Source organism: Terrapene carolina, unplaced genomic scaffold (assembly GCF_002925995.2).
Source record: "Terrapene carolina triunguis isolate 2854851 unplaced genomic scaffold, T_m_triunguis-2.0 Scaffold62, whole genome shotgun sequence".
In the NCBI taxonomy this organism is placed as follows: Eukaryota; Metazoa; Chordata; order Testudines; family Emydidae; genus Terrapene; species Terrapene triunguis.
In genome coordinates, this window is record NW_020664413.1 from 38,618,397 (window position 1) to 38,637,659 (window position 19,263).

The 19,263-nt window shown below is 40.4% G+C and overlaps 1 protein-coding gene across 4 annotated transcripts in view; it reads left to right on the forward strand.

Moving 5' to 3' along the window:
* MAP3K20 (mitogen-activated protein kinase kinase kinase 20) overlaps window positions 1-19,263 on the forward strand; it is a 134,367-nt gene that overhangs the window by 93,189 nt on the left and 21,915 nt on the right. For 3 of the 4 annotated variants that reach the window (XM_024211385.2, XM_024211541.2, XM_024211457.1), the window contains exons 12-15: window positions 13,030-13,074; window positions 14,095-14,125; window positions 14,214-14,353; window positions 16,968-17,030. In XM_024211385.2, the coding sequence (XP_024067153.1) occupies window positions 13,030-13,074; window positions 14,095-14,125; window positions 14,214-14,353; window positions 16,968-17,030 (279 nt within the window). Of the gene's footprint in view, window positions 1-5,776; window positions 10,805-13,029; window positions 13,075-14,094; window positions 14,126-14,213; window positions 14,354-16,967; window positions 17,031-19,263 lie in introns of those variants that run through there. The other variant, XM_024211620.2, reaches the window with a different exon arrangement.

A 19,263-nucleotide genomic window follows, 5' to 3' on the forward strand; every position in this document is an offset into this window, starting at 1 on the left:
TGTATTAGCCTGAGTTCCTTGCTGAGGTTTAACTCCCACTGACTTCAGTGGAAATTTTGCCAGAAAATGGAGTGCATGCTCAGGTCCTGAGTGTTTGTATTGGAACACAGTTAATTTAGCATCATAATTGTGACACTTGCTTAATAGAATTACAACACTATTTCTGCTTCTATTTTCAGTATTAGCCAAAACAAATGCCAACTTGAGTTTGCAGTAGTTTGCCATTCCCTTATGCAATCAGTTATGATTCTGTAGGTTCAGCGTTCTAATACACAATTAAGTCCTGCTTACATAGTAATATTGATTCTAGCCAATCCAGTTTACTTGCAACGTAGTTTTGAGGCACAGTGTATTGGCATTTATATGAATGAAGTTGTGCACACGTTCCAGCTGTGAACATGTAGTAGTGTAATGATAAAGAATGAATGTTTTCCTATATCCAGACACTGTATGTTCTAAGTCGGTATCTGTGTGCTTGCTTTAACACCAGCAAACTTCCAGTAACTGAGCGGTGGGCCATCTCCTATAAAGTGCACAGCACGAGACACAGCCTTAATGAGCCGATCTTTTTGTGAGCAAGGCCCTAGGGCTGTTTTATGCTGTACTTGCTTATCACGTCCACTTTTCACTTGTAGCTGGCATTGCTGAAGGAAGAATTCATTGTGCTAAGGCCTGTTGTGCGTATCATGGACTTTTGTTCTGCATAACATTAACCCACCTCTCTTACTGCATTTAAATGATTGAGAACAGTGTGAAATACAGAGGTTTATTTTTCTGAGACCTTTAATGAACTACTGTACTGCTGAAGATCGCCATTTTCAAATTTTTGTGTAGAGACAAAAACTTGCCCTGTTCTATCAGAGTTGCTTTCTTCATAGCAAAGTAGCTTCTATTCAGTGCTAATTTACAAATAAAAAGAAATCTTTTATTCCTTGTCATATGGAAAACAGGACTGCTGGGCGTTCTCTTTGTAAGTGGTGATCCTTGCAGACAAGAGTCTCTGTGCTCCCCTCAACTGTGAAGCATGGAGGAGGGAAAATAAAACTAGAATTATGTAGAGCATGGGGAGTAGCTAAACCTATGCAACATGGACTTAGTGATAAATGGACTTAGTGATAAATGGTCACTTGCGCCAAAAATCACAAGCTCCCAGTCCCAAGAGACCAGACTTATCTCAGATCAATTTATACCTTAGATCTCACACCAAAGACAATGCTGGTAGCCAATCCTATAGTAAACAAACTAAGTACTTATTAACTAGGAAAAAGAAATGAGAGTGTTATTTACAGGTTAAAGCAGACAACATATAAGCATAAATGAGTTACAATCTATGGTTCCAAAAGGTGACACAGATGAAGTAAGCTGTCAGTGCTGAATGTCTTTTAGGGCTAATTGAGGTTGACCCAGGAGATTGCAGCTTTTGTTTCTTAGCTCCAGCTCTTGTGAGAGGCCAAACTGCAAAGAGATAAATGTTTCTTCCTGTGAGGATCTTTATATGACCTTGCCCCAGAGTTAAAATCGATGGGATAAGGGCTCCTGCACGTAACTTATTCATGGGTGGATGGAGCAATCAACTAAGTTTTTATCCTACAGTGGCCCATTTAGTCTTGATAGTCCTCCTTGGTGGGCAGGGAAACCACTCCCTTCTTGCTCAGAGTCACAAATTCAGAGCAGGCAGTTTTACAGTTATAAAGCAAAACTTTCATATTACCTTACAGCATGGGATACAGACATTACAAGTAAGATTAATGCATGCAGAAACTTATGAGCATTTTATAGAGTCTAAACACATCTTTACAAGTTTATCACCTATCTTAAACAATATTAACTTATAGGTGAGCAGGTCTGGTTTCCAGCTATGAATCTGCCAGTGCTCAACTGATGCCTACAGCCTGGGAGAGCCTCAGCAGTGGCTGGTGTGGCTGGCCCCGGGAACTGCAGGAGCAGCAGCGGTCTCAGGGAGCATCCCAAGACGGCCCCAGGGACAACCTAAGCAGCAGTGGTCCCGGGGGTGGCCAGAGCAGCTGCTCAGGGGGGTGGCCCTAGAGGCCATCAGGAGAGTGGTCCCTGGGGGCCTTGGAGCAGTGGGCCACCGGGGGCAGTCAGTCCCCATTGCTGGAGCAGAGGCCCCCCAGAGCAGTGGGGCCCAGGAGCAGAGATTTAGTCATGGGTATTTTTAGTAAAAGTCATGGACAGGTCATGGGCTGTGAACTTTTGTTTATTGCCGGTGACCTGACCATGACTTTTACTAAAAATACCCATGACTAAATTGTAGCCTTACTCATGAGCAACTTTACTGACAGTCCATGCAGTTTGCTCCCCTTGGATGCAAAAATGTAGGGGTCACCTGGAAAGCACGAGGGAACTGTACTGCTAGCGGGGCACCCCAGAGAGCAGCACAGGAGCCTGAGGATCTGCAATGGTTGGAGATTCTTTCCTCAAAGATCCCTGGGCTCCATAGGTTTTGAAGGGTGTGATCCATCCAGAAGGCCACAAGTCTCTCTATTCCTCAGTCTTTTAGTGTGGTAGCACCCAAAAGATTTTTTTTTAAATAAAGCCCACCTGCTACATGGAGTTTGCTTGAAGAGAGAAAACCCAAAAAAGTGAAGTGTGGGATTTTTATCTGTGTGGCTCTAATCTACTGCAGGTGAAGCAAGTAGATGTGTTTGAAGTTAATGGGAAGCATGTGTTAATGCATAGGAACAAACACAGGGAAACTGTTCTGGGAATTGAGCTGCGTTAGGCATAGTCTGAATAGATGGTTGCCACATTTAAGGGACCAGTCCTGAGCAGCTCTTCTTTTAACTGCAGAGGTTCTCCCCACACCTACATGAACCTGGTCTCTGCTCTGTCTTGTGCTGCGGGCACTTTTTGAGTCTGATATTCTGTGGCCACAACATCTCTTGTAAAGCACTGCTGCACAAAGGAATCTGGGGCTAATTTGGCAAATAAAACATAATCTGCTGCACACACCGGTTCCACAACAGGACACCCATCTGAAGGAGGAAAGGCCACAGAGAAGGGAATGGGTAGGTTCCCCTGAGCTGGGTGTGCTAGAGGAAGGAAACTGGGAGGGATTGGTGAAGGTATGCACCAAATTTAGTATTAACTTAGACTGCAGTGTGCTTAGATCTGGCCATTTAAAAAAAATATTATGGATTTCTGTTGTGGTTGCAACTGGAAACCCAGCGATGGAGCAGGGCTCTTTTGTGCTAGGCACTGCACACTCATAACATAAAGACAGTCCCTTCCTGTAACAGGGCATCCTTCCGTTCCCCACAGAAATTGCGTGGACTCCAGTGGCTGTGCATTCACAGCACCCTTTTATTTTAAGTTCCTTGTGCCATTACCACAACAGTCCCTGTGCAACAGGAGATTTACAATATCTATGGTTCTTTGGCCCTCTCCCCCAGACCTGAGGGGAACTGAGGTCTCCCTTCCCTGAGGATTTCATGTGACTGGGCTCAGCTAGCCCTGTTCCCCTGTCCCCAGCTCTTCCTTCCCATCCATCTTTATCATTCGTGGGCTGATGGGCTAATTGAATCTTTATTCCACTCAGGCCACCAGCCTGATTAGATAATTACCCCAATCAGCTTCCTCTGGGAACTAATTAGCATCTGAGTGATCAGAGTTCACTCCCTGCACTCTGTCACATTCCCCCAGCGAGCTCTTAGACACAGATTTTGAAAGGTCTCTAGGCATTTCTGCACTAAACATTGCAACGCCTGTCTCATTTCAAAAGGGATTTAGGCACTTAGGAGCCTAAATCCCATTGACTTCCAATGGGTATGTTTACACCGCAGTTAAAAACCCACAGCTGGCCTGTGCCAGCTGTCTTGGGCTCATGGGGCCTGGGCTAAGGGGCTGTTTAATTGCAGTGTAGATTTCTGGGCTCGGGCTGCAGCCTGAACTAAGGGACCCTCCCACCTCAAAGGTCTTAGAGTCTGGGCTCCAGTCCAAGCCTGGAGTCAGCTGGCACAGGCCAGCCACAGGTTTTTAATTGCAGTGTAGACATACCCCAATGGGCCTTAAAATTGCAAGTGCCCAAATCCTTTGTGAAAGTGAGACTTCAGATTTTACATCAGTTTGGCGTTGCAATGCTGATTTCAGCAACACCCAAACACCTTTAAAAATCTGGGCTTTAGTCTTTGTATATGACAAGAGGCAACAGGTGGATACAACAAATACATGGGGGAACACAAGGAACAGTGAGGTGATTATAGTTAGCATAATGAGTAGTAGTCACAGCACATCAGCTGCCTAGCCATTGTCAAATGTTGTGTAGCCATCATGACAGAGGTGAGATTTAGAGAAACACTTGAAGGAGGACAATGTAGTAGCTTTGTAGATTTTTAGGGGGGACTCCTCCCATGCATAAGGAGGATTCTGATATGCCTAAAATCCCCATATAGGGGCTGAAATCGCTCTCTGCCATGGAAGTAGTATAAACTGGGCACCCTGAAACTATGCTCAAGATTTCTACGTACTACTCCCCAAACCCCCATAAATGAGAGCCTTGCTTTTTTTCTATTGAGTAAGATTTTATGGCAGAAGGTGACTTGTGTGGTTTTTTTTTTTCCTATTCAGCTTGCAGCTTATAAAATTAAATCTTAAGTAGGAGGCATCATATCATTCTTAGATAGAGCTCTGTGATTTAAGGAGAATGATTTAATGGTTCCCCATGTGTTACGCCCCATTTTAATAATTTTCCCAGTAACAAATTGTGAGCAGAAAACAGACTGAACAGTTGTGATTAGGTTAAGCAAGATGTCTGGAAAGCAATACAAACTTAGTTTGGAAAACAGCTCTGGAAATAAAGGCCATTTCAGCAGTACAGCAATAACATAACATGCTGCCCCTTTAGTAGGTTAATTTTGAATCTAACACCAGAGCTCTTGCTCACTGTGGTGAGCAGGCATGTCACAGAGGTTACTAGTTTGGCCTCCTTGAAGAGGCATTAATCATGATTTAGCTCTAGAGGACATCTTTCATTCTGTTGAAAAAAATGGTAGTAACAAACTAGGTCAAGATAATGCCCTGATGTGTAAGTGGAGATTAAATCCGCAATGCCTTGTATTGCAGGGTATATAGAAACACACCAAATATAGGTTTATAGAAGCAATTTATTAATAGTCCAGAACTAGAGACCTGCTCCTACTTCCATTGAAGTTGGTAAAAATTTTGTCTCTGACTTTAACAGTGGTAGGATTGGTCTATAACCCTCCTTTTGATTGTGGCCTCAAAAATGGTGAACAAAAAGTTAATTCAATCTATCTAGATCTGTACATACACATTACTGCTGTGGTATCTTCTGACCTCTGGATAAAAACATTTCACTCTGCACCAGGGGCTTGTCTGGGTTCTTTAATCCTACGTTGATTTATTGTTCAATTCTGAATACTAAAATTAAGCATCTCAATCGAGACATGGCTCTGCTTGTACCTAGATTCCTGTGGTAAAGTCCACATGAGTTAGAGAAATGTAAACCATTTTGTATGGTACAAAATGAGAGATTCAAAAGTTGGAACTTTCTTTCAACATGAAAGCTGGGCTACCTGTGATCCTTTGCACACTGTTTGGTGGTGGTTTTGCTCTTTCATTTTAAAAAAATTTAAGCCAAGTCTGTTTTAATGAATTCTTACTTGAGCTCCATGTTTTGATTCACTAATCATTTTGCTTTCTGTTTATTGCTAACTAATCTGGTAGTGTCTTTTTTGCCTTGAATTGAATTGGTTCTAACTTTCCTTTTTACTCTGTCCTTTCCTCCTTTAAATAGCTTTTCTTACCTATTGCTGCAAGAATGTCTCAGGAGTCTTACTTTGAAACTAAAACAGAGGAATCAAACAGTGCAGAGATGTCATGTCAGATCACAGCAACAAGTAACGGGGAGGTAGCTGGCATGAACCAAAGTCTGCAGGCCTTGATGATGAAGGGCTTTGGGGGTATCTTCTCTATGAACCAAGCAGGATCTGTCCTGCATTCTGGAATGCAGATAAACATGCAAGCCAAAAAGAATTCTTCTAAAACCACCTCTATGAGAAAGGGGAAGAAAATCAACATGGCTGTGGGTTTCAGAGAATTTGACTGGTCAGATGATGATGAAGATGATGATTTTGATGATACAGATGATTCTAGTGAATGAAATTAGAAAATTAATTAAGTCTAAAATTGGTTTCTAGCAAATAAAAGCAATAAAGTTTCAGAAAAATCATCCTGTCATTTTGGTCTGTTTTAAACCCTGTAAAAGAAACAAAAGCAAAAACACTACATTTTTCTAGGCCAGTCATATTTGTATGTTAAAAATATATCTTGTTGGTTTTTAGATTGTGTTGACCTATTTTTGCTTTGCTGAAATTTGGAACAAAAATTTCAAAACAAATTGAGGTTTTTAAAACCCACCTAATATAGCTGCAGCTCAAATTTATGCTGTAATATTTGGTGTCTGATTACAGAAACTTCTGTGGCTGAATATGTTTAAGATCTGAAAACAATGGGGGAACTTAAACACCTATTTTACTTAAACATACATCCATTACTTTTCTTTTTGTTTTTGTAGTTTTCTTTACCTGTTTTATTGTTGATCATATGAACATATTTGTGTTTCCATGTGGGCTTTTCCTATACAATGCATTCTTTCTGACTGCTACAGTGAAGTTGTTTTGCTAAATTTGTGATTTCTCAATCATTTTCAAGGCAATATCCTGTGATATCATAAATACATTACTAAGAAGGCTAAGCAGGGTTGAGAAAAATAAAGCCCTTTCAAACACACAGTTTAAAAAACAGCAACTGAATGCAGACAATCACTGGTAATAGATAATTTGTATAAATGTTCTTTTCTCTCTTTCTCTTTAGTTTGTGAAATTCACTCTTTAGTACAGTCACTTACAATAAAACCTCATCACCTAATTGCATTGTGGTAGTCTACAAGCTCACTGGTTTTCTGTTACATTGGTGTAAATCCAGGAAATCTCATTAACTTTGATGGATTTACTCTGGATTTATTCCAGGTTTGCTGAGAGCAAAATTGGTCTTAGGTTATTTACAGCAATTTTTTATTTTGCTTTAACTATTAAACCATTTATCACTGTCCTTCCCAGAATAGGGGAGAGAGATACATTTTAAAAGTGTTTGAGCCCTCCTACTGTGGCTTAAGCTAAATTCTCAGTGATGACATGAAGAATATTCTCTAAAGTTTAAATATCCATTTTTCTGCTGTGAAATCATTTTAAAAATATTGCCACTGTTATTATGATTCATCCTAAAATTGAGTATATAAGTATCTGTTGCAGTAATTACCCCACATACACTGCCCGGAACAGTGAATGTATTTTCCTGATGAACTCTTTGGTGGTGGCACAGAAAGAGAGAAGGAAACAGATACATTCACACCTACAGGTGCAGAAGATAGGCCCGTTGTAAAACGTTTGCCAAATAAAGAAGGGCAAAAATTTTAAAGAAAAGGGTTACTTTCATGTTCAGTTGGATTTGAAGGGATAATTAAACTCCTAAGTGTCATGTATTGATGGTGTTTCTCTCATGAAAAATGGTGATTAATGCTGTTTAAATACCTTAGAAAGTAGAATCATTACATGATAGAAGGTCTGAAGTTGGATCTCCAAGAGTTTGGAACATTATATTCTACTATTTAGAAATAAGAGAAAAAGTTCTTGAGAAGTTTTAAAATGAGCTTTTCTAGGGTGACGAGTGCAATGTTTCCTCATGTATGGCCCAGTGCTGTTCTGGTCACCTGCAAAGCACTCAGTGCTTTCAACAATGCTTGAGTTCAACTGGAGCTAAAGATGCTCCGCACATCACAGGATTGGGCCCTTAATTGTATGAAATGTATAGAATTTGAGCCAGGTTCCACCCTCTTGCTAGCAGGTTCAAGTCCATTGTCTTTGTGATATCTGGGGCAATTTTTTCTATTGCTAGTAAGAATTTGTCATTTCAACACTGAACAGTGCAATACGTTCTTATTGGGATAATTTGCTATATCTTGTCCAAGTGAAATTTGCTCCTGCAATATCAGTGGTAATAGCATTTTAGGAGCACTAAGCAAAGTGGCTGAGGGTGTGGAGAGGGACAGAATAGAAAAGGGACAACAAATTAAATGGAAATGGCAGCAAACAACCTACTTCCAAATGCAGATTTGTATTGTTTTTTAAGTCTGCACCTGCTAACAGCTACCGCAGCAACATTGTTTTTATAACCACTATACTACAGGCAGGAAAAATTGAAGGATTTGTATAATCTAATATGTATCTATGTTAAACTACTGTACCATATTTCTAGTGTAGAGTTGCACAGCTGTAACTAAAGTCAAAATTGAACCCAGTATGTTTAGAAATGCAAAAACAAAAATATCTCTTCTTAGCACTGATACTGATACTTTGCACTTTTAAAGCACCTAATAATCTCAATGCACTTTATACACATACGTGTTGGTTTTAATTAGATGTTCAAATCCACTTCTTGATTTAAATCTTCACCTAATAAAATATTCCAACACTACTGTATAACATCACTTTTTTTTGTTGAGGACAGATATTCTCATGCATCTCTCATTAAAGTGAATAGGAGTTATTTGAGCATAATAAATGGAATAATTTGGCATCTTGTACATAGAGAGCAGAGCTGGTAAAAAGAATTTAAATTTAATTTGTCAATGAAAAGCAAGGACAACATTTTCATGAATTGTCTCTATTTTGTAGCCAACTCTAATAAAGATCTAGAGAGAAATAAAGAACTCTCCAAACATTTACTTTCGTGTTCAAAGTAGAAAGGTCCTAGAATTGTTGTAAAAGAAAGATCTATTAAGCTCAAGGCTTTTCCCAAACTTTCCTGTTGTGATTCCTTTAAAGTATGGTTATATTCAAAATAGTAGCTTGGCTTACAAAATGACATTGTGGAGGTCTATTTTTGTATTCTCCTATAATGACTGCCATACCAAATGTGTTCAGTTTACAAATCACAAATAAATTGTGCTTGACTATCCAGCTATGTTGTTTCTGCCTCAGACATCCTCACTATATTTTAATTTTGAAAGTTATGGAGGCAAAACAAAACCGTTTTGATCTTCCACCGTTGATTTTGCTCTGCAGTGCTAGCAGGATTAAACTTGGTTTTTTAATCTATCTAGATGTCCAAACACCAAAGGGTCTACAATAGTTGCTAATAATAGTTAACAGTTACATAGCATGTCACATGATCAAAGTATTAACCAAAAGTTAACTAATGAATCCTCCCAGGGCCCTATGAGGCAGATAAGGTGAAGTGTTGTTATCCTATTTCACAGCTGGGGAAGCTGATACAGAGAAGTTAAAGGCCAAATCTGAACTTCTAGTTTTTACTCAGTCATTATACTTAAACTAACCCTGGCTTTAGTGGGATGTATTTCCTGACCTGAGGAACTCAGAGTTTAGCCCTTTTATTTACCCAAAGCCACATAGTGAGCTGGGATTAGAACTCAGGATTTCCTGACTCCGAACCCAGTTCTCATTCTTTCAGACTTGGAAAAGTTGCAGGGAATAGATATGCTGAGTAAGACTATTTTAATGTAGTCACTTTTCTAACTGTAATAATACTAATGCTTTAGAATAGCAATTGCTCTGAGATCTAATGCTTAGATCTGAGGACTTAGTTTCAGGCCTTATATTGTTTGTGGAGTGTTTGGATATGCTTGATCAGCTGGCTATATTTGTTAATTGTAATACTTGGACTTAGTCTCCTCTAGATGCTGGGGATTTTTGAGACATGAGATCTGAAGTAGCTCTTCGGCACATGGTCATGTTCTTGACTTGTTGTTCATTTATCATTGCAGTATTTTATTAGATTTTGATTTCATTTCATTGTAGATCTTAAAGCAGTTATTCTAATTAAATATTGATACATTAATGATTTATATTGCTATCAGCAGCAGTAAATCCACAGCACGCATAATAAAGCTAATAAGTAACTAGCAAAGTTACTGTACATCTTTAGTAAGCTATTTCCTGTTTTTGCAATAAGGCAGCTTTTACAGGTTTTTAATAAGACCTCCGACTTGACAGAGGTTTAATTACAGGCCAATAGAGAATCCATTCTGTTCTTCCAACTTTCATGTAGCAAAATAGGGTCACAGGACATGCAATAATTTTTACAGTCCTTAAAATGTACCAATAGAAATCTGGAGAGGAATGCACTTTTCCCCCCTGACTTCAACGTAGTGTGCACACTATGAAGTCTGCATAGAGGTTTCTGGTGTGTGAAGATTTAGTTTCAGGACTGTAGTATCAACAACCTACATTAAACATTTTACGTTGTGTGCAAAATATTCTGCTGACTTTTAAAGTCAGATATAGTCCACTGCATTTTCTTGCTTTTGCACTCTTTAAAAAGTTTTGTACTGAATACTAGGAAATGATTCTATTTATACTCCAAGTGTGAGCAAATGAAATTTTAATAGAAAATATTTTCACAGTGTTAGAAAACTTCATCCCTTCCTACTGAAATACTATGCTGAACAAAACCTGTGCCAAAATTATTGTGGTGTAAACTGACTAGCTAATTTGTATGGAACATGCAATGTTACACCCTCTTGTGGTAAGACCTTTCAGTAGTCAGTTGTTTTCTTCACCGCACTTAACATGTGATGTCTTGCTTTGTTCACAGTATGGATTTGGTTTTCCAGGTTTAAAAAAAAAAAATGTAATGTATTCAATTTTCTCAGTTGGTGTCATGAACTTGATTTTGATGTGAAGTTTTTTCCTTTGCTTCTCTTTGTTCCAAACTTCTATTTTGCAATAAACATTTTGACAGTAAATTTTTATGCTTCTGTGTTCTTGTGTAAACTGCTGCTGTTAAAGGGATTCCTCATTGCCTTCTGCTTTGATCTTTTTCATATTATGCAGGGTGTGGCATTTTCCCCTTTTTTCTCTTTATTTATTTGTTTGTAAATATATTTAACATTTCACATCACTAATTTTCCTCTCCTAAAAATGGGAATCATCTGGACAGTTACTGTGTGTAAGCAAGAATGGAATATTGAACTTGTGCAATGGTAGAATACATAATGAAATACAGCAAACTGTTGTACCCAAGGTTCCCAATGGAAAGGAAAACGCCAGCCCATTTGGAATTTAAGGGGAATTATGTTGTTAATTATTGCAAATATTGTGGGTCTCTGCCTTCACAAGGGTCATCATGGTTTGCCAGATCCTGCCCCACCTAGTTGCCAGCAATAGGTGGATCCCTTCCACCCTACAACCCTCTCCACCCCAATTCAACTGTCACTTCTTTTCTCGATTTTCCTGACTTGTAATCGGTAGGGTTATGACACTTGGCCCACGCATGGGGAAGTTAGGGGCTCAAGGGAAACATACCTTTCCGTGTGGTAGTCAAAGCCAGCTTCTCATCCCAGTGACCACTTAGCTCAGGCATTGTAGGCTTTGTCTATCTGAGGAGGCCATTTCTCTCCTGGAAGAGTTATGGCAGGAAGGGGTGGGCAGCGGGACAGGTGTGGGGGAGGGTTAAGTGATCTTCACAGGGATGGACAAGGCTGGTTTGTTAAAATAGTTTGTGGTGAGGAAGGAATTTTCCCTGGAAGCAGATTGGCCAATCCACTGGGGTGGGGGAGAGTTGCTTTCCTCTGTGCATCTTGCAGTGTTCAGCAGAAGCTGTAGTGCAGGACACAGGAAACAAGTGTAGGACAGTCATGAATCCATCAGTGGGAGTCCATATTGGAAGAGCAGAAAGACTTGTCACTAGTTTGGGTGGAAGTCATTGTGGGAGGCACCTTGGCCTGTTGTCCCACAGTCTGCAGGGTCAGGGAAAGGAGGAGACTAATAGATAACAATTTGAACACATGGGGTGGCTGCCATGCATAGGCACAAAGTCTTTCAAGTGTGAGGGAGGAATTCTGGAGAGGAGGAACTGCGACTGCCAAGAGGTTGGGCACTTGGGTGCTTGTAGGCTTGCATGGCCCACAATGTAAGGAGACCACAAAGACTGAGGGTTGACCAGTGAAATCTGAATTACAGTTTGGTAGTTAAGTAATTCAATAAATTTTCAGCCAGAGTATGGTGGCAAGAGTTTGGGTGGCACTGTCAATTCAGATACATCTAATTAACAGGATACCAGTGAGCAGAGACTACAGCTTAGAATAACCCATTCTTTAGCTGGTTAGATGGAGGTTACTATCTCAGTGAGATCTTTCACTGTGTCATCTTCTAACCATTCCTGGGTTTCACTGACACAGCCATCCCCTTATGTATCAAGTAGATCCTGGTCTGATCCCCTCATACTTGAAGAGGGGAATCCTGATCCTCCATATAACAAAGCGTACCATGCAAGGGGCTGTGGCATTCAGCTGTCTGTGAAATGTCCCCTTCAGGTTTTGTTCCACAGTTCCTAAAAGGAATGATCATGCAGGTTTAGGCGGTAACCAAAGGGTAAAAGGGGACAAACAACCTTGTACCTTAATCAGTAAGGAAGACTAGCTGCAGTGGCCCAGTTCCAAGTCAGTTGTGCTCTCCTTGTTATGCAGTGACTGCTTCATTCACTCTACAGAATATCTCCCTCCCAGCTGATATTGGGAAAAACCAAGACACACCTTTCACTACTGGAGTCAAGCAATAGTAAAAGTGATGGTGAAACACAAGGAGAAAGTGGTGGCTAGTGAGTCCCACTTGTGGGGATGCGGCTGGTGACAAAATTCCAAGAGTGCTTTTGTTACTTGGTGATCTCCTGAATAGTTTTGCCCCCTGGAGGTGTTGGGACTATTCCATCACTGCTGTAATATCACTGAAGCCAGCCTGTGATCACTTTAACTAATATGTGAACATGAGGAATGCTACTTTGATGGCACTATATGTAGTAATCCATGGAATAACGAGGAAAGTCCTCGTCACAACCAGGAGGCTTATGACCTTAGCTGGAGAGGAGGTGCCAAATAAAATCAGCCACCGAAGTAAAACTGGGGGGAGACCTGAGTAAATGATCGGACAAGAAGAGCAATATTACTCTTTTCAATTCATATTTCTCACACAGTTGCTGCCTTCCTTTGATATTTGCGCGTGGACCGAAGAAGATGTGGTAAGCATTTTGTACTAATTCAGTCGGCATTGTTTTGATGTCGCTATAAAAGAAAACTGATGCACATCATAGTAAATGAAATCTAGATTGTAGTGATTTGAGAAATCTGTAGACAAGATTCTAACACTGTATATTTTTAAAATTCCTGTTCCAAAAAAGATTTTTAAATTACCCTATCCTGACAGAGGAAGGACTTTATTGCCTTGGTGAAATGGTCACATGCTCAGAGGCCTGTTAAAGCATTTGTCTTGGCAGGTTATAAGTGTATGCTGCTGAATTGTCATAGGCATGAACCAAGCAACACTGAAGGGCTGTAAGAATGCATACCTCACCAGTGTCAGGAGAAAAAGAGGACAGCAAACATCATAGTCCCTTTGCCCAATCCAACAGGACTGGAATTCATTTTAAGTTAAGATCCTAAAAAGGGGGATGGGAAACCACTTTCATATAAAATACAAAATGTAATTGCTTTTAGGGGACTAGCTACGATACTAACTTTAGATCATATTTTGAACATTCGTTCAAGTTAATTGGTAAGAAATTTTAGATGTTTATCTCGAACACGTCAGTGTATCATAGCAGTTTTAATATCCCTTTTTGCAGCCTTTTGATACATCATGTATAACGTGGTCATTTAACTAAAGGTTACTGAAGGACTAACTGAAAAGCCAATGCAAAGTAGTAATGGTCCAAGCTGCTGAACTTGTCCCATTCATAACACAATAAATTGCTAAATCTACATTAGGAGCAGTAGCAATTAAAAAGCAATAATAAACTGAGAACATGGCTGCAAAGCAGAAAGAAATTTATATTAAATAACAAACTTGCAAGATAGCTCCAAAAAGTAAATATAATGGAGAAGTTTGATTCCCTTGTCCCACCACTAAAAAGACTTTTAATTTTTGTTTTAAAATTGAATTATGAGCATTACATTTTTTTGTGTTTTGAGGTGCTGTAACCTATACATTTTAATTGTGTGACCTTCAAAACTGTGTTTTTTTGTTTTTTGTTTTTTTACAGTACTTTTGGCTGCACCAGCTTGTTGGACAAGGTAAACTATACATTATAGCTCACAGATTCAACTTTTTTTTTCCAGTGAAAAGCACTATGGATTTCTGTATAACCTTTCATATCTTAAGGTGATGCTTCTGGTGAGATGAATGTTTATGCCAACTTGTTTAAGGAAAATCATATCACTGGGAAACGGTTGCTTCTTATAGAAGAAGAAGATTTAAAGGATATGGGAATTCTTTCCAAAGGACATATCATTCATTTAAAGGTATCTTAACAACATGTCTTGATAATCACAATAGTAAATCTTGACAGTGTAATGTAAATGACAGTCTAAATGTTGACAGAAATCATCAGTTTTATCCAGCATAAGAGAAGATCTAAAGCTAAGGCTAGAAAAACCTTTTTGAGAAAAAGAGTCATACCCTGAACTTGCTTGCAATAGGCACCAAAGCAAACCTAAACACTTTCTGAGATGCCAGAAAGATTGGTAACCTTGAGTTGTTGATGTTTTGTTGGTGTTTTTTTCTCTCTTAAAAATACCCATGCTCCTCTGCATTTTCTGGTTTAAGCTGGGACAGGAATAGGAAATATTGCAAAAGACTCTTCTAATAGTATCTCCCACCTAAGTGAAACCTTTGGAAATCTTAGGACAGAACCTCGCAAGACTTTCTGCCTAATCAGAGAGGTTTGGATAAACACCAAAGATGTATTTGAACTGAAATCTCTGAACATCTTGAGTTTCACCAATCATCTCTAATTTAGAACTGCTTTGTGTACCAAACACTCTATTCTTGAACAATTGTAAAGCTAGTTGAGTGCTAGTGGGTAGGGCTCCTTTGCTGTCTGAGCTTTATTTCATCCACAAGAGATTGTATTGCTCTAATTATTTAATAGTTACACTGAATCCAGCAAAACCCTGGCCGGAAAGTAGTAACCGACGTAGTAGTAATAATATTTACTTACTGTCACAGAACATGGCTTACATACTCGTAGTTCTGCTCTGAAAAATGTCTTGAAAATGGCATTGTGGGCTTCCATTATGTCTGAGTGATTCTGTATACAATGTGCTCCATTTACTAGTAAAAGGACACTTTTTGTCTGATTGTCAGCCCTGAGAGTCACACTACGTTATATCTATCTTTTGCATCAGCACAATAAAGGTATTACAGTCCAAATTAATATCGCATTTCTATGGGTTGTACGCCATTGTTTCCAAGTAGTTCCATTAGTGACATGTGTGATTGCCCTCCACAGGGGTTGATCAGGTGAAACTTATTAAAACTTGGTAAATAAATGGACGCAGAACATGGAATAGAGCAGCGGTTCCCAACTGGGGGTCTGCCAAGCATGGCCACTCGGAGCCCCAAGAGCAGGGACCCCATGGGGCTGAAGCCCAGAGCCCCAGTGTCTGGAGAAGCCGCCCCGCGGGGCTGAAGCCCTGAGCTCCCCAGCCCCATGGGGCTAAAGCCCCAAGCTGCCTCCTCACCCCAAGCGTCAGAAGCCCCAAGCTCCCTTCATTTCGCGGGGCTCCTCAGCCCCTCCCTAGCCCCGTGGGGCAGAAGCTTCTCCCCACACATTGCAGCTGAAGCCCAAGCCACCTCCCCTCAAGCTGGGCCATGGAGTTTTTATAGCATGCTGGTGGGGCCCCCAAAAGGAAACGGTTTAGAACCCCAGGAATAGAGAATGCAGTTCTTGCTGAGTTGGCTCAGTGAGGCTAACAGGAGTAAAAACCAGTACAAACCTATATTTGTGGTTGAGGGTATGTCTACACTGCAACTGGGAGTGTGCTTCCCAGTGCCCGTAGGCAGACATGTACTAGCTCTGCTTGAGCTAGTGTGCTAAAACTTCAGTGTAGCCCAGCATAGCATGGGCAGCAGCTCAAACTAGCCATCTGAGTACAAGCCCACCTAGACCCCCTGGGTAGTTGCTACCTATACTAACTCAGTCTACACTGCTATTGCAGAGCTAGCACGTGTCTGTCTATCCATCCGTGAAAGCACATGCCCAGCTGCAGTGTAGACATACCCTAAATTAAGCAGATCTGACTCTGAATACTCACAAGGCCTGGTCTACACTACGACTTTAATTCGGATTTAGCCGCGTTAATCCGAATTAATCCTTAACCCGTCCACACAACGGAGCCAGTTACTTCGAATTAAAGGGCGCTTAAAATCGATTTCTGTACTCCACCCCGACGAGCGGAGTAGCACCAAAATCGATTTTGTAAATTCGAATTAGGGGTAGTGTGGCCGCACACTACCGAATTAATGTGGTTAAAATTAATGGGGTAGTGTGGCCGCACACCACCGAATTAATGTGGTTAAAAACCGAATTAATGTGCTTAGTGTGGCCGCGCACAATCGAATTTATACAATCTGTTTCCCAAATTCGAATTATCTAAATTCGAATTAATCTCATAGTGTAGACGTACCCAAGGGGGCAGATCTGCTGAGTAAGAAGCAGGGCCGGCTCCAGGCACCAGCTAAAGAAGCAGGTGCTTGGGGCGGCGAATACCAAGGGGTGGCACGTCCGGGTCTTCGGCGGGAATTCGGTGGCGAGTCCCTCAGTCCCTCTCTGCTGCCGAAGAGTGGAGCGGCGCGATTGCGCTGCTGCGGCTTTTTTTCTTTTCCTTTTTTTGCCGCTTGGGGTGGCAGAAAACCTGGAGCTGGTAAGACGATGCCATTTTACAGTCCCTTTTTAGAACAGAACTGTATACTAAGATTGGCTACAGAGAACACTATACACCCTGAATGAGTTACACCTGCACACACACACACACACACCCCTACACACACACTGTGCTATTTTTCAGTCCTGCATTTACGCTATTAGATCATGATGAACTATTGTCTAATTTGGGTTTGTTTGGTTTCTTACAGACTGCTATTGAGAAGTTAACTCATGATTACCTAAACATGTTTCATTTCCCACCATTAATTAAGGTAAGTATTTATTTACTTATTTAAAAGGTGCTACCTGTCTTGACACAATAAATGTACCCACACTGTGCTACTAGGCCTTACACTTAGTATAGAGTGCACATCTGCATTGTCACTATCTGTGGCAAATTTTTGAGGTCAAGTTAGCGATATGAGTGTTCATATCAGAACAAGTAATATCACAACAATACACCCTCTCAATGAGGTTCAAAGAATTAAGACAACAGAAAGATGCCTTGCAGGTTAACATATGATGGTAATATCATAAGGCCAGATTGTGACCCCCTTACTTGCATGGGTGAGCAGTTACTCCCATCAGTAATTCCACTGAAATCAGTGGATTACTCATGTGAGTAACTACTTATTGTTGTGAGCAAAGTAGTCCCAATCCAGACCATAATGAGCACATCATTCCTTACTCTGTTGTCTTACAGGAGAAAATAATTATGTACTACAGTAGCCATTCTTTTGTTTCCTTTTTAAGCCCCCTGCATGCTAACCATACATCTTTTGGGTCTTGTGGTATCAGCAACAACAGGTAGGACACCAACAAAGATAGACCTGGTCTACCCTCCTCCGGGATCCTTCCTTTGGATTTAAGATATAAAGACTCAACTGACATTTAGAGCCTACCATGAAACCTAAGGTCGGGGAGATAATTTCTTTTATTGAACCAACATCTGTTGGTGAGAGGGACAAGCTTTAAGAATTGTGGTAAGAAAACTCTCTCTCTCATGAACAGAAGTTGGTCCAATAAAAGATATTACCTCACCCACCTTTTCTCTCTAATATCCTGGGACCAACATGGCTACAACTACACTGCATACATCAAACCAAAGGAATTCTGTCAACTACTCAGAGAGTACTAGACCCCAAAGGATTCAGTTGCTTTTATAGCTGTTATAATTTACAGCACAACAATACAGTGGGACCCACTTTATTTTAAGTCCATCGTACAGTCAAAGGAAAATCCATAATTGTTTACTGCATTGCAGATTTCAAGCTGTAATTCCAGTTACACTGGACAGCTGCTCAAAATGACATTGTTCTGTGAAATAACAGCTTCATATGGAGCTGAAGGTGCTCAACACCTCACAGGAGCTGGCCCTGTAACAGGCTGCCAGTGTTTATAGTGTAACACAAGCTAATGTGTGAGTTCTGGTACGTATACCCAAGATAGCAGACTGTGAAGAGCTACAAAGAGATCTCACAAAACTGGGTGACTGGGCAACAAAATGGCAGATGAAATTCAATGTTGATAAATGCAAAGTAATGCACATTTGAAAGCATAATCCCAACTATACATGTAAAATGATGGGGTCTAAATTAGCTGTTGCCACTCAAGAAAGAGATCTTGGGGTCATTGTGGATAGTTCTCTGAAAACATCCACTCAATGTGCAGCGGCAGTCAAAAAAGCAAACAGAATGTTGGGAATCATTAAGAAAGGGATAGATAATGAGACAGAAAATATCATATTGCCTCTATATAAATCCATGGTACGCCCACATCTTGAATACTGCGTGCAGATGTGGTTGCCCCATCTCAAAAAAAGATATATTGGAATTGGAAAAGGTTCAGAAAAGGGCAACAAAAATGATTAGGAGTATGGAACAGCTTCCGTATGAGGAGAGATTAATAAGATTGGGACTTTTCAGCTTGGAAAAGAGATGACTAAGGGAGGATATGATTGAGGTCTATAAAATCATGACTGGTTTTGAGAAAGTAAATAAGGAAGTGTTATTTACTCCTCATAACACAAGAACTAGGGGTCTCCAAATGAAATTAATAGGCAGCAGGTTTAAAACAAACAAAAGGAAGCATTTCTTCTCACAATCCACAGTCAACCTGTGGAACTCTTTTCCAGAGGATGTTGTGAAGGCCAAGACTATACCAGGATTCAAAAAAGAACTAGATAGAATCATCATAGAATCATAGGACTGGAAGGTCATCTAGTTCAGTCCCCTGCACTCATGGCAGGACTAAGTATTATCTAGACCAGGGGTCAGCAACCTTTGGCACAAAAATGATTAAAGGTCTAGAAAACATGACCTATGAGGGAAGATTGAGGGGAAAAAAAAGGGGGTTTGTTTTAGTCAGGAAAAGAGAAGACTGGGAGGGGACATGATAACAGATTTCAAGTACATAAAAGGTTGTTACAAGGAGGAGGGAGAAAAATTGTTTTTCTTAACCTCTGAGGATAGGACAAGAAGCAATGGGCTTAAATTGCAGCAAGGG